A 12631-nucleotide genomic window follows, 5' to 3' on the forward strand; every position below is an offset into this window, starting at 1 on the left:
CCATTGAACCTCCTACTGTGGGCAATGTTGGCATCTTTAACATGCACGCTGACCACAGCATAAAATAAAAACAGAAATGTCTATCACGTTTCTTGCTGAAAAACAGGATCCCGGTAGCCAATACGCCAACTGTTGCTTGTTTACAAGAAAAAACGTGGAAAAATATTGTGGGATTTTCTTCGACAAGTCGCATTGCCACAGATGCCATTGCTTGCCAATACACATATTGTAAGCCTCTAGTGGTAAACCCTTCTCATACTTATAAGACAGTGATGAGGTATTGGTTTGGCATCCCAGCCACCCTTTTGAGTTGTTTTCTCGTATGTTGGCGGGTGTTCTGTGTATAATAAAGTATAACCACTGTAAAAATCACACACAAAATGTGACATACCATGAATGCAGTGTGTTTTGTGTTGCTAAAAAGACACTCGCTCACTCTCAAAATGCATCCAGAGGAAAAAGGTAAAGCTATGAATGTTTGACTAATTTGAATTAGCAATACATCAAATAACATCTGCATTTTCCAGGAATTTGAATTTGAGCTCCAACAAACTCAGAAGGTGAAAACAGGCTGATACTGTAACCATCCTTTGCGCGTCTCGGCTACTAACGTCATAAAATTAATAGAATAATCACTGAAATAGGGCAGCGGTTTATTTTTGTTTGTTGTATTCCCATCTCTTTTTGTGAGTTTGCGCACGGGGTGCACAACTTTCAGGCCCCATTTCAGGCGGTAATAGATGAGCGGCTCGTAGAGATGAACAGATGGCACCGAGGAACACCCAAAAGTATAATCCTATCACACGGATTCACGTTCCACCATCTGGTTAATCCACGCACACACACATGCACATGGAGCGCACATAATATCAGCGGCTGTGAAAAAAGAGGCATCTCAGGCCATGATTACGGCCACAGATTGCTGCTCGGTGAACGTTGATCTCTGCAGGTGTATCAGGGGGCTAAATATCATTCCAGCTTGTTGGGAAGGATCAACAGAACAGGGAGTCAGGAAAAGAGCAATGGCTGGGCTGCAGGGGAAGAAAAAAAATGTCAGCATACTCTAAAGTGGATTACGCCGCTTTACAGAATTACAGCTTGTCTGACAAGCTGCATATCTGCTAAGGAGAGGAGATTTAGACTGTATAAACATGTATTTCCTCAATGCATTTCTTTTCTCAATCACATCAGGTAATCTCCAAATCCATGATAAAAATATAACTCAATGTTAAAATGCCCTCGGCCGTATAGCCTTGTGTTTTTATAATTTGCAGTTCTTTATTTAATTATTAAGGTCCTGTTGTCTTACATACAATTTGTACATGTTCTATCAAACCCCTCTATTAATCAGTCAATCACAAACAATATTTACATTTTAACAGCATCTGCAGGAGGCTTTGCGTGTGCGTGTACATGAGCTTCTGACAAAAGCGGAAGTTATGCAAATCAAGCAATATTTGTAGATCACCTTCTGTGCATTTGCTGGTATGAATGAGACAAATTTAACTCCATAGGAAGTTAGCTTTGAGTTAGGTGAAGTTAGCGTGCACGCTGATGCCGTAAAATGTGTTATCAGGTTACAAAAAGAGTGTTTTCAGTTTTAGAAGTGTTTATTTCTCACTATCTTTTAAATAATATATGACAAAGAGGATACTATTTTTACACACAAACTAAACAGTTTTGCCGCTAGCTACCAGCCTGTGACATCACCATGCTAACATCCGCGAAATAAGTTCAGAGGTGTTATTAGGTTCCAAAAAGGGTGTTTTCGGTTGTAAAAGTGTTTATTTCTCACTATCTTTTAAATAATATATGACAATGAGGATACTATATTTACACACAAACTAAACAGTTTTGCAGCTAGCTACCAGCCTGTGACATCACCATGCTAATGTCCGCAAAATAAGTTCAGAGGTGTTATTAGGTTCCAAAAAGGTGTTTTCGGTTTTGGAAGTGTTTATTTCTCACTATCTTTTAAATAATATATGACAAAGAGGCTATATTTACACACAAATAAACAGTTTTGCAGCTAGCTACCAGCCTGTGACGTCACCATTCTAACGTCCGCAAAATAAGTTCAGAGGTGTTATTAGGTTTCAAAAAGGGTGTTTTCGGTTTTAGAAGTGTTTATTTCTCACTATCTTTTAAATAATATATGACAAAGAGGATACTATATTTACACACAAACTAAACAGTTTTGCAGCTAGCTACCAGCCTGTGACATTACCATGCTAATGTACGCGAAATAAGTTCAGAGGTGTTATTAGGTTCCAAAAAGGGTGTTTTCAGTTTTAGAAGTGTTTATTTCTCACTATCTTGTAATTAATATATGACAAAGAGGATACTATATTTACACACAAACTAAACAGTTTTGCAGCTAGCTACCAGCCTGTGACATTACCATGCTAACGTCCGCGAAATAAGTTCAGAGGTGTTATTACATTCCAAAAAGGGTGTTTTTGGTTTTGGAAGTGTTTATTCTCACTATCTTTTAAATAATATATGACAAAGAGGCTATATTTTCACACAAATAACCATTTTGCAACTAGCTACCAGCCTGTGACATCACCATGCTAACATCTGAGAAATAAGTTCAGAGGTGTTATTAGGTCCCAAAAAGGGTGTTTATGGTTTTAGAAGTGTTTATTTCTCGCTAGGCTAGGACAGTGCCTTCATGGTTAGCACTGTTGCCTCACAGCGAGAATGTCATGGGTTCAATTCCCACCTGTGGCCTTTCTGTGTGGAGTTTGCATGTTCTCCCCGTGTTCGCGTGGGTTTCATCCAGGTGCTCTGGTTTCCTCCCACATCCAAAGACATGCAGGTTAGGTGGATTGGAATCTTTAAGTTGTCCGTAGGTGTGCGAGTGGGTGTGAAGGTGTTTGTTTGTCTCTTTGTGGCCCTTTGACGGACTGGCACCATGTCATGGGTGTACCCCGCCTCGTGCTCTATGGCTGCTGGGATAGGCTCCAGCCCTCCGGGACCCTTAATTGGACTAAGCGGTTGAAGATAAGTGTGTGAGTATTTCTCGCTCGCTTTTACATAATATATGAGAGACATGCATATAAACACAAAGCAAAGTGGTTTTGAACAGACCAGCCACTGACATCACGGTGCAGCTCTACTCTGATTGGCTGTCATCCCCCTGCCACTCAAAAACAATGCAGAACGGATTCAAACAGAATGTGACTTTTTAACCTCTCAAAATACGTCTAGGTTAGCTACAACCCCTGGCAAAAATTATGGAATCACCGGCCTCAGAGGATGTTCATTCAGTTGTTAAATTTTGTATAAAAAAAGCAGATCACAGACATGACACAAAATTAAAGTCATTTCAAATGGCAACTTTCTGGCTTTAAGAAACACTATAAGAAATCAGGAAAAAAAATTGTGGCAGCCAGTAACGGTTACTTTTTTAGACCAAGCAGAGGAAAAAAAAATATGGACTCACTCAATTCTGAGGAAAAAATTATGGAATCACCCTGTAAATTTTCATCCCCAAAACTAAAACCTGCATCAAATCAGATCTGTTTCTTAGTCTGCATCTAAAAAGGAGTGATCACACCTTGGAGAGCTGTTGCACCAAGTGGACTGACATGAATCATGGCTCCAACACGAGAGATGTCAATTGAAACAAAGGAGAGGATTATCAAACTCTTAAAAGAGGGTAAATCATCACGCAATGTTGCAAAAGATGTTGGTTGTTCACAGTCAGCTGTGTCTAAACTCTGGACCAAATACAAACAACATGGGAAGGTTGTTAAAGGCAAACATACTGGTAGACCAAGGAAGACATCAAAGCGTCAAGACAGAAAACTTAAAGCAATATGTCTCAAAAATTGAAAATGCACAACAAAACAAATGAGGAACTAATGGGAGGAAAGTGGAGTCAACGTCTGTGACTGAACTGTAAGAAACCGCCTAAAGGAAATGGGATTTACATACAGAAAAGCTAAACGAAAGCCATTATTAACACCTAAACAGAAAAAAACAAGGTTACAATGGGCTAAAGAAAAGCAATCGTAGGACTGTGGATGACTGGATGAAAGTCATATTCAGTGATGAATCTCGAATCTGCATTGGGCAAGGTGATGATGCTGGAACTTTTGTTTGGTGCCGTTCCAATGAGATTTATAAAGATGACTGCCTGAAGAGAACATGTAAATTTCCACAGTCATTGATGATATGGGGCTGCATGTCAGGTAAAGGCACTGGGGAGATGGCTGTCATTACATCATCAATAAATGCACAAGTTTACATTGATATTTTGGACACTTTTCTTATCCCATCAATTGAAAGGATGTTTGGGGATGATGAAATCATTTTTCAAGATGATAATGCATCTTACCATAGAGCAAAAACTGTGAAAACATTCCTTGCAAAAAGACACATAGGGTCAATGTCATGGCCTGCAAATAGTCCGGATCTTAATCCAATTGAAAATCTTTGGTGTAAGTTGAAGAAAATGATCCATGACAAGGCTTCAACCTGCAAAGCTGATCTGGCAACAGCAATCAGAGAAAGTTGGAGCCAGATTGATGAAGAGTACTGTTTGTCACTCATTATGTCTATGCCTCAGAGACTGCAAGCTGTTATAAAAGCCAGAGGTGGTGCAACAAAATACTAGTGATGTGTTGGAGCGTTCTTTTGTTTTTCATGATTCCATAATTTTTTCCTCAGAATTGAGTGAGTCCATATTTTTTTCTCTCTGCTTGGTCTAAAAAAGTAACCGTTACTGACTGCCACAGTTTTTTTTCCTGATTTCTTATAGTGTTTCTTAAAGCCAGAAAGTTGCCATTTGAAATGACTTTAGTTTTGTGTCATGTCTGTGATCTGCTTTTTTTCTACAAAATTAAACAACTGAATGAACATCCTCCGAGGCCGGTGATTCCATAATTTTTGCCAGGGGTTGTATCTTTGAACTTGTCCAAGGGCTGTGTCCCAAGAATGTTTCCTGTGAATTTGAAAACTGTGGCAGTAATAGAAATGGACTTATGTTGAACACAGACGGACGGACAGATGGGCGGACGGATGCACGGACGGATGGACGGAGAAACAAACAGAAGGACACCGGGTCTTCCCAATACCCGATGGCCATATGTTGACCTCGGGTAAAAATCAAATAGTACATTTAAGTGTTGGGGAAAGTTTATTGTCATTTCATGGATAAATAATGAAGAATGTGGCTAAAGAGAAAAATACAACAACAACAAAAAAGATAAAAATGCCGAGTGGATCTGGCTCAGTTAGGATATAAAACGAGCTAAGTGTTTGATTAATGAAGGTGGATTATTTGCAGGGCAGAACCGCTGTTAGCTCTGCTCTGCTCCCTGGTCGTGTGGCCTTTGATCAGACACTCAGCACACCTGACATTTACACGCCCGCACGCTTCTCCATGTGTCATAATACAAGCACACCGCTGCTGCCCTCAACCACGGGGCAGGGGTGATGTTTAATAATGGGGTGCGTATAATCACTCTGATTAGTATTCCGTACTCGCCCCAACCCGTGGGAGAGAGGAGAAAGGTGATGTTAGAGAGGGAGAGATGGAACAACAGCGAGAAAAGCCGAAGATCTCTGTGAGTCGGCATTAGGTTACTTATCTGTTTTTTATGTGTCTTCCAGCAACCCCTAGCATCAAAGCCATCAGCCCCAGTGAAGGGTGGACCACAGGGGGTGCTACAGTCATCATCATAGGCGACAACTTCTTCGACGGCTTACAGGTCATCTTTGGGACCATGCTGGTCTGGAGTGAGGTCAGTGACGTACTGAACACATATAAAAAGGATTCTATTGTGTAAATTCAGTTTTTGACAAGGATGGAGTTTCATGTTAGATGATATAAAGTGAAAATGCACGTCAATAAACTGAGGGGCTAGTCTTCCAAAATGATCAGCTCAAAGCCACACACTATGTTATGTTGGAAAGACATGGCTCGTTTCCACTACCGGAGCTCAACCCACTTTCCAGATGTTCCAGGAACAGTCCTGAAACTGGCCTTCTGAGCCATTGTGTTTCCATTGCCTTGAATACCCATATGCATTGACAAATTATTTCTGCTATAGTTGTGGCCGCAACGTAGATTTTCTCATTCCTTGTCCAGGACTAGAATCATTCGCTGGACCTTGACCATTGAATAGGAAGCCAACAATGCCTGTAGCTCCTTATTGGTCCATCTGTTTCCACCACTTTCTGTATTCTGTTTTGATTCTTCTGCTGTTTGTAATCATTCAATAGGCTGACTTAGTGTTTGTTGTTGTGATCTTCCCGTTAACGACCAATGAGCATCAAGCCCCACCAAATGGTTTTCGAGGACCACGCAGAAGTATCTATCCCAGAGTAGAGATTTACCCACCCACCCCAAAAAGACATCAAAAATCCTTCCTTTGGTGAAAACAGGCTTTATTTTTCAGCAAAGCACAACATAAATGTCATTAACGAAGTGGAACCATCACAGTTTTCATTTCATGCCCAGTGGCTATATTGTGGAACTACAGAGTATACAGTAATTGCTCTCATTTGTACACACATGGGTGCGTTGATCTAAAAATGAAGTGTGGTGTCCATGCATTCTTTTAATGTGGTAGCAGAAAGCGATTGTGTCATAGACCAGCACAAACATAGTGTAAAGTCCTGTGCAGAGTTTATCTGCTATTTAAAACTTGCACTGCCTGGCAGGGGTGGTGACCAAGTGGTTACTGTGCTTGGCAGCAGTGCGGAAGGTTCCTGGTTCAACTCCCCCCCTACCCCCAACCCCCACCACATTTCTCCACATAATGTGGAGTTGCGTCAGGAAGAGCATCTGGTGTAAAATTTGTGCTAAATCAACATGCAGATCCACCTTAGATCCAATGACCACGAGTGAAAACAAGGGAGCAGCCGAAGGGACTTGCTTGCTATATAGATAACCTAACATAGGCAGTGTTGTATAAAGTACCGGAAAATCACACTTAAGTAAAAGTACAGATACCCATTTAAAAAATGACTTTGGTAGAAGTTCAAGTCACCGACTGAAATGCTACTCAAGTAAAAGTCTTAAAGTATCTAGTATTTATTGTACTTAAGTATGACAAGTAATGTACAACTAAATGTATTAAAGTATTGAAAGTAAAAGTACAAGTAAATGTTAATAATCAAAAACGGACTGATTTTTTATATATATTATTATATTATTATATTTATTTATATTTATATTTATTATTATTATATTATATTATATTACAAAGTTTATCTAGGCTTGTAAATGACTGGTAGTATTAGTCAAAATACTGAAAATTGTGCACATCACACAAAAACACTTCAGAAACAAGGTTTCAAAACCTAAACAACAGTAGGCTACTCACTAGGTGTTCACAGGAAACAGTTATGTATTTATTTATTTTCATTGTTACATGGTTTTATCTTTTCTGTTGTGTTTTGTTTCATTAGGTTCTTTTTGTCTTTTCTCTAAAATTGTATTGTAACATTATTAGTCTATTATTATTGACTATTATTGTCTATTATGTAGATTATTATTGTTGTATTGTTGACCATAACGGGTCGGTTTAACATAAAAATATTAAATATTACTCACAGACATATGCTCTTCAGGGTTTTAGGGGGGAAAAATTAGGATAAAGCGAAAAATAACAATGAATCCACGAATCACTGCTTCCATTGTTTCAAGGTTCAAAGCAAAGCCGCGCTGCAGAAACGTTGATTACAGACCCGCTGCAGGTCTGTAATCAATGTAGAGAAATTATCATTTTCCTGACAAACAAGTGCGCAACTACAAAAAAGCCTACCAAACATGCATCATGACAAATTGGCATGACTTTGTTGCAGCCACGACAGTAGTAATCAGTGGACCGATTTCATTCATATTTAACATAAGGGTGTACTTGGGTGATCCCCCGACACCAGTTGATTACATGGATTTTGGGGTCAATTTCAAGGTCACAGCGAGATATTCAAGATATTGTCATTGCCACCCTTGTTAACCCCATATCTTAAGAACCAGTAGACCGATTTCATTCATATTTAACATAAGGGTGTACTTGGGTGATCCCCTGACACTTTGTATTACTTATTTGTGGGGCCTGGGGGGATGTGTCATCTCCTGATGACTCTTCTTAATGGTTAATCTTCCTTTGTCCTCTGTTCATTATATTGGCATGGGGAGAGTTGGATTACCACACTCTTGACTAAGATACTGCAATGCCTCCTTTTAGTTTGTTTGTTTGTTTACGGTTTGTTTTGTATTTTATCCTATTTATGATGTTTTTCTATCATTCCAACTTTAAATGGATTGCTTGTTACTCTGCTTGGTGGTTTTTATCCTTACATTTTTATTGAGTCTTTATTTCGTTTCAGTGGATCTATGATGTGATTTAATATTCTTTTTCTACGTTTGTCCTCTAATGATTGACCGATCACAGTTGGTCAATTAACTAAAGTGTTTCACAGCTGACAGTATATCTATGACCTGTCGAAATGTTGGTTATTTTAGAAAACATTTTTCATCTAAACCAATGAGGTGTGCAGTTTTAACTGTGTTTTGCGGTTTCTGTTAAATGTCCCCAACGTTCCATAATTCTATGACTGTATAGGTAGAAATGACCATTATATGCCAAAATGGCTCGTTTTTTTACTTCCGTGGCATATTTAGTGCTTGCTATGCGTGAAACCCCCACATGGTCTGTCAAACCCCTCTCACACAGAAAACGTGTGCTTTAGAAACAGATGTCGCACTCGCCATCAAACTCGTCATTGTTCACCACAACCACGTCGTACAACACCACATGGTTGCTAGTATGTGCCAGGGTGTGGGAAGTGTTTTGGACATGTTCAAAACACTCACCACACAACTTCATTCATCGCACGGTATTCCCATTACAAGCCGCTAACTCTCCACACACACGCCTGTCTGTGTGACAGGCAGGACAGCACCAGAAACACCAAATCCATGAGAAAATGAAAGATAACAGAGACTAAGTTGATAAAACACTGGCCAGGAAGCAGCAGTATGCTACATTAAACACCACTGAACCCTGCACACACGCAGTGCTCACACACCGCACACGCTGTCAATCACACACTGACAGTCGCCAGTATTGGTGGTGAGTACAGGTGTGTGTGCAGAGAGTATAGCAGAATGGCCAGTGGCTGCACACACACACACACACACACACACACACACCCCTTCTGTGTGAGAGCAGTTTAAAGAGCGGCAGAGGGAAGTCCCCTCTTTAAGGTAAGAGGAAGCGGCGGTGAGTGGCAGATCCTTTTAACTTAAAGTGAGGCACAGAAAAAGGTCAGAAAAATGTGCATTACCTCATTGTCTATGGGGCATTTTATCTTCAGACACTGATAATAAAATCTAAAACACCAAGTAGTAAACTTCAGTGGGCCCAGATGAGGCCCTCTCAGAAGTACAAAACATTGCAGTTTCTAGACTGGCCACTTGAGGCTGGCTTTAAAACAGAGTACATTCCATAGTAGTCAAGTTAAACTAATCAACCTGTTAAAAGTGTCCAAATTACAGGATGCAAAGTTCTGTAATTTTGGGGGTGTGGTTGCTAACTGAGCGTCTCCACCTCTCGTACCGTCCAACTGTATCTCAGTGTCCTTTTGATGCAGTTGTTCAGTCCAGTCTCACACTAGTTTTTTTGTGATACCGTCATGAAATGAGTCAAATTTTTGTGATGCAGTCAAGTTTAGTTAACAATGTTTAACCCTACCTCTAACTATAACCCCCAATAAATTTTGTGACGCCATCACAAATTAATTTTGTGATATAGTCATGAAAATATGATGCATTTCATGACGGTATCATGAACTAATAGAATAAATTACTTTTGGTGATTCCATCATGAACTGGTGTGAGATCGGGTTGGGCTGGTATCTGTTGTGGAGGCTGTGTCTGTTTGTTTGAAGTATTTTATTATAAACACCTGGAATAATACAGATCACCTAAGATATCTCTGCTGCAACAGTCTCGCTGAGTGAAATTCTCATAGAATGTTAATGGTGTTAGCAATTGTAGTAGATCTTGGTAGTTTCATCCGCAAGGTCCACTTGATAGACAATTAATACTGAGAAAATATACAGCTCATAACTTGGAATGTCCATGTGAAAGTAAATCGTGAGGAGAACCACCATGCAGTCCCAAAAAATATGATTTAATAAACACCCGAACCAAGGTTAGCCTGAGCTTAGGGGGGGCATGTCCAGGCTTCATATCAGCTGTTCCCAGTCTCTATGAAAACCTAGAGGTGACATCACGCAGGCTTTGTCCAGTATATATACAGTCTATGCTTGAGACACGCCCACCAAGGCAGCCTGTGTCCAATATGAAACGCCGACACGACTTGTGGGGTAGCAACAGGGAGGCAGCTCTTCTCGCTTCACAAAGGGGGCGTGGCAAACAACAGCTCCTTTCCATTTGAAGTAACAGACATACTGGAGCCTGAAAGTGTTGGAGCATTGGTCTAAAATGAAGTGTGCCTGACTGCAGAGCTGCCGTGTTCATATCGCCAGTCATCAGGGAGCGTGTTGCGCCGTGGACCACCAAAAAACTAGGTCTACACTCCAGCGCTGTCCCATGCTGTACAAAGGGCACAACAGTTAGACGCTCCTTACATAAGTGGGTTCTCAACATGCATACACTGTGTTTGCCACCTCAGCACCTGCAGCAGTGTAAAATTAATATCATGGACAGTGTAGGAAAATAAAAAATAAACACCTGAGCAGGAGGAGAAAGAAAAATATCATATTTTATGAGAGTTGTATCTGGTATTCTCTCTATTATTATCTTTCCAACAAAGGTGAATTGAAAACAACCATTAAACTAAATAAGAGTAAACACTCATAGCAAATAAAGGCCACAGCTTGCTGCTGCACTCTTTCACCTCAGGGAGTATTGGTATCCAGTGTGGACTCTGACAGGTTGGCGCTAAGCCGTTAACGTGTCAGAAATCCTTTCACTTGTATCTGCTTCCTCAGTACCAAAGCACTCTGTGCCTGGCGCACTCCACTTTGAAAAGGACAGGTGTCACTCTGATTGGTTAAAGGGGAACATTACACAGTGAGAAATGCAATACTTTCCTATAAGAAACATACCAAAGGGCTGATATTCCTCACTTTTTACACTAATCCCGCAAGTACGTCCCTTTATCTGACATTTGAACTTCGCGCTCTCCCGAGTGCCCCCGGGCTGCCATCTTTGTAGAATATCCAGGTATTTCCCGCTCACTCGGTGCTGACGTCATTGACGAAAGACTGTACATGAGCTGGCGTGACCAAATAAGGAAGTGGGAAAGGTCACAGGGCAGAGGGTCGTCTCTCTTGTTTGAGGCACCATTTCAGTATGTCTTTCTTCGACACCTACCGAGCTGCGAGGTTGATCTTTTTGTAGTCTTCTTGCAGCGCGCAGGCCCGTGTGGTTGCAAATCGAACTGGTCAAACACTGGAATCCATGGAAGCCGTGCTTGAGACAGAGGATCGTCCCAATCCTCGGGACATCGTAGCAGATCGAAGAAAGTGGGGAGGGGAGGCGCCACTGCAGCCGCTATAAACGAGTCTCCTCCGGTAGGTTAATCTATTCCAGCCGGGAGCATGGACGACTGGATTCAAGTCTGGGATGGCAAAGATGTTGAGACAGAAACGGCGCCTGAACAACATTCTTTGGTGCAGATGTGGAAACTGCAGGCTGATGCCAACGGTGTGTAACGCGCGAAAATGGACCTTGAATTCAAGCTTCACTCATTAATTGGCCACAAACACCTCGCGTCATGATCTGTGTTTTGCAGCACAGCAACGGAGACTTCAATTAATGTACGGAAGTAATGCTTGTTTGACATGGGCCTTGTACAAAATTGTAATTCCCAGGATTGGGTAGGATTACTGTGAAATGTAATCTAAAAGTAATCAGATTACAAGTAATCCAAATGTATGTACATACATACATGTAATCCACATGTATTCTTTCAAAGTAATCCTACCCAACCTTGGTAATTCCAACAGTGGACATTGGCACGTATGAACTGTCTTTTGTCAATGACATCAGCGCCAAGTGAGAAATACCTGGATATTTTACAAAGATGGTGGCCCAGGGGCGCTCGGGAGAGTGCGAAGTTCAAATGTCCAATAAAGGTATGCACTTGCGGGACTAGTGTAAAAAGTGTGAAATATCAGCTCTTTGGTATATTTGTTATAGGAAAGTTTTGCATTTCTCACTGTGTAACGTTCCCCTTTAAAATCATGTTTGGATTGTAACATGTTTACATCTACGAAGACGGTCAATCCGACCCTTTTGGAAGTTGCTCAGAGAGTGCATACTGACAACAAGGCCATATATTGATTAACATTTGCTCTGAATCCTGATTTAAAAAAAATCTTCTTGATCAAATTAAAAATAAAATCCTTCATTTCCCAGGACATTATACCTGAGCTCCCCAAATTTGATCAACATGTTCTCACAATGTTTTGTGTTAAATAATGCTATGTGGTAAATATTCTGCTGGATCACCTTCAAAGTGGAATCCTTTATTTCCCGAAACATTATCTGTCTGCTCACTAAACTTAATTGAAATCGGTTCATTATTTCTTGAGCTATGCCGTGAAAACTCACGAAAACATTGAAAACATGAGCACA

At 40.6% G+C, this 12631-nt stretch overlaps 1 protein-coding gene across 2 annotated transcripts in view; it reads left to right on the plus strand.

The window, feature by feature from the left end:
• The window catches only part of ebf1a (EBF transcription factor 1a), a 201895-nt gene that overhangs the window by 83146 nt on the left and 106118 nt on the right, over window positions 1-12631 (plus strand). For both annotated transcript variants that reach the window (XM_034181304.1, XM_034181305.1), the window contains exon 9: window positions 5623-5753. In XM_034181304.1, coding sequence (XP_034037195.1) covers window positions 5623-5753 — 131 coding nt within the window. The remainder of the gene's footprint in view (window positions 1-5622; window positions 5754-12631) is intronic.

This window comes from Thalassophryne amazonica, chromosome 11, assembly GCF_902500255.1.
Source record: "Thalassophryne amazonica chromosome 11, fThaAma1.1, whole genome shotgun sequence".
Taxonomy (NCBI): Eukaryota; Metazoa; Chordata; class Actinopteri; order Batrachoidiformes; family Batrachoididae; genus Thalassophryne; species Thalassophryne amazonica.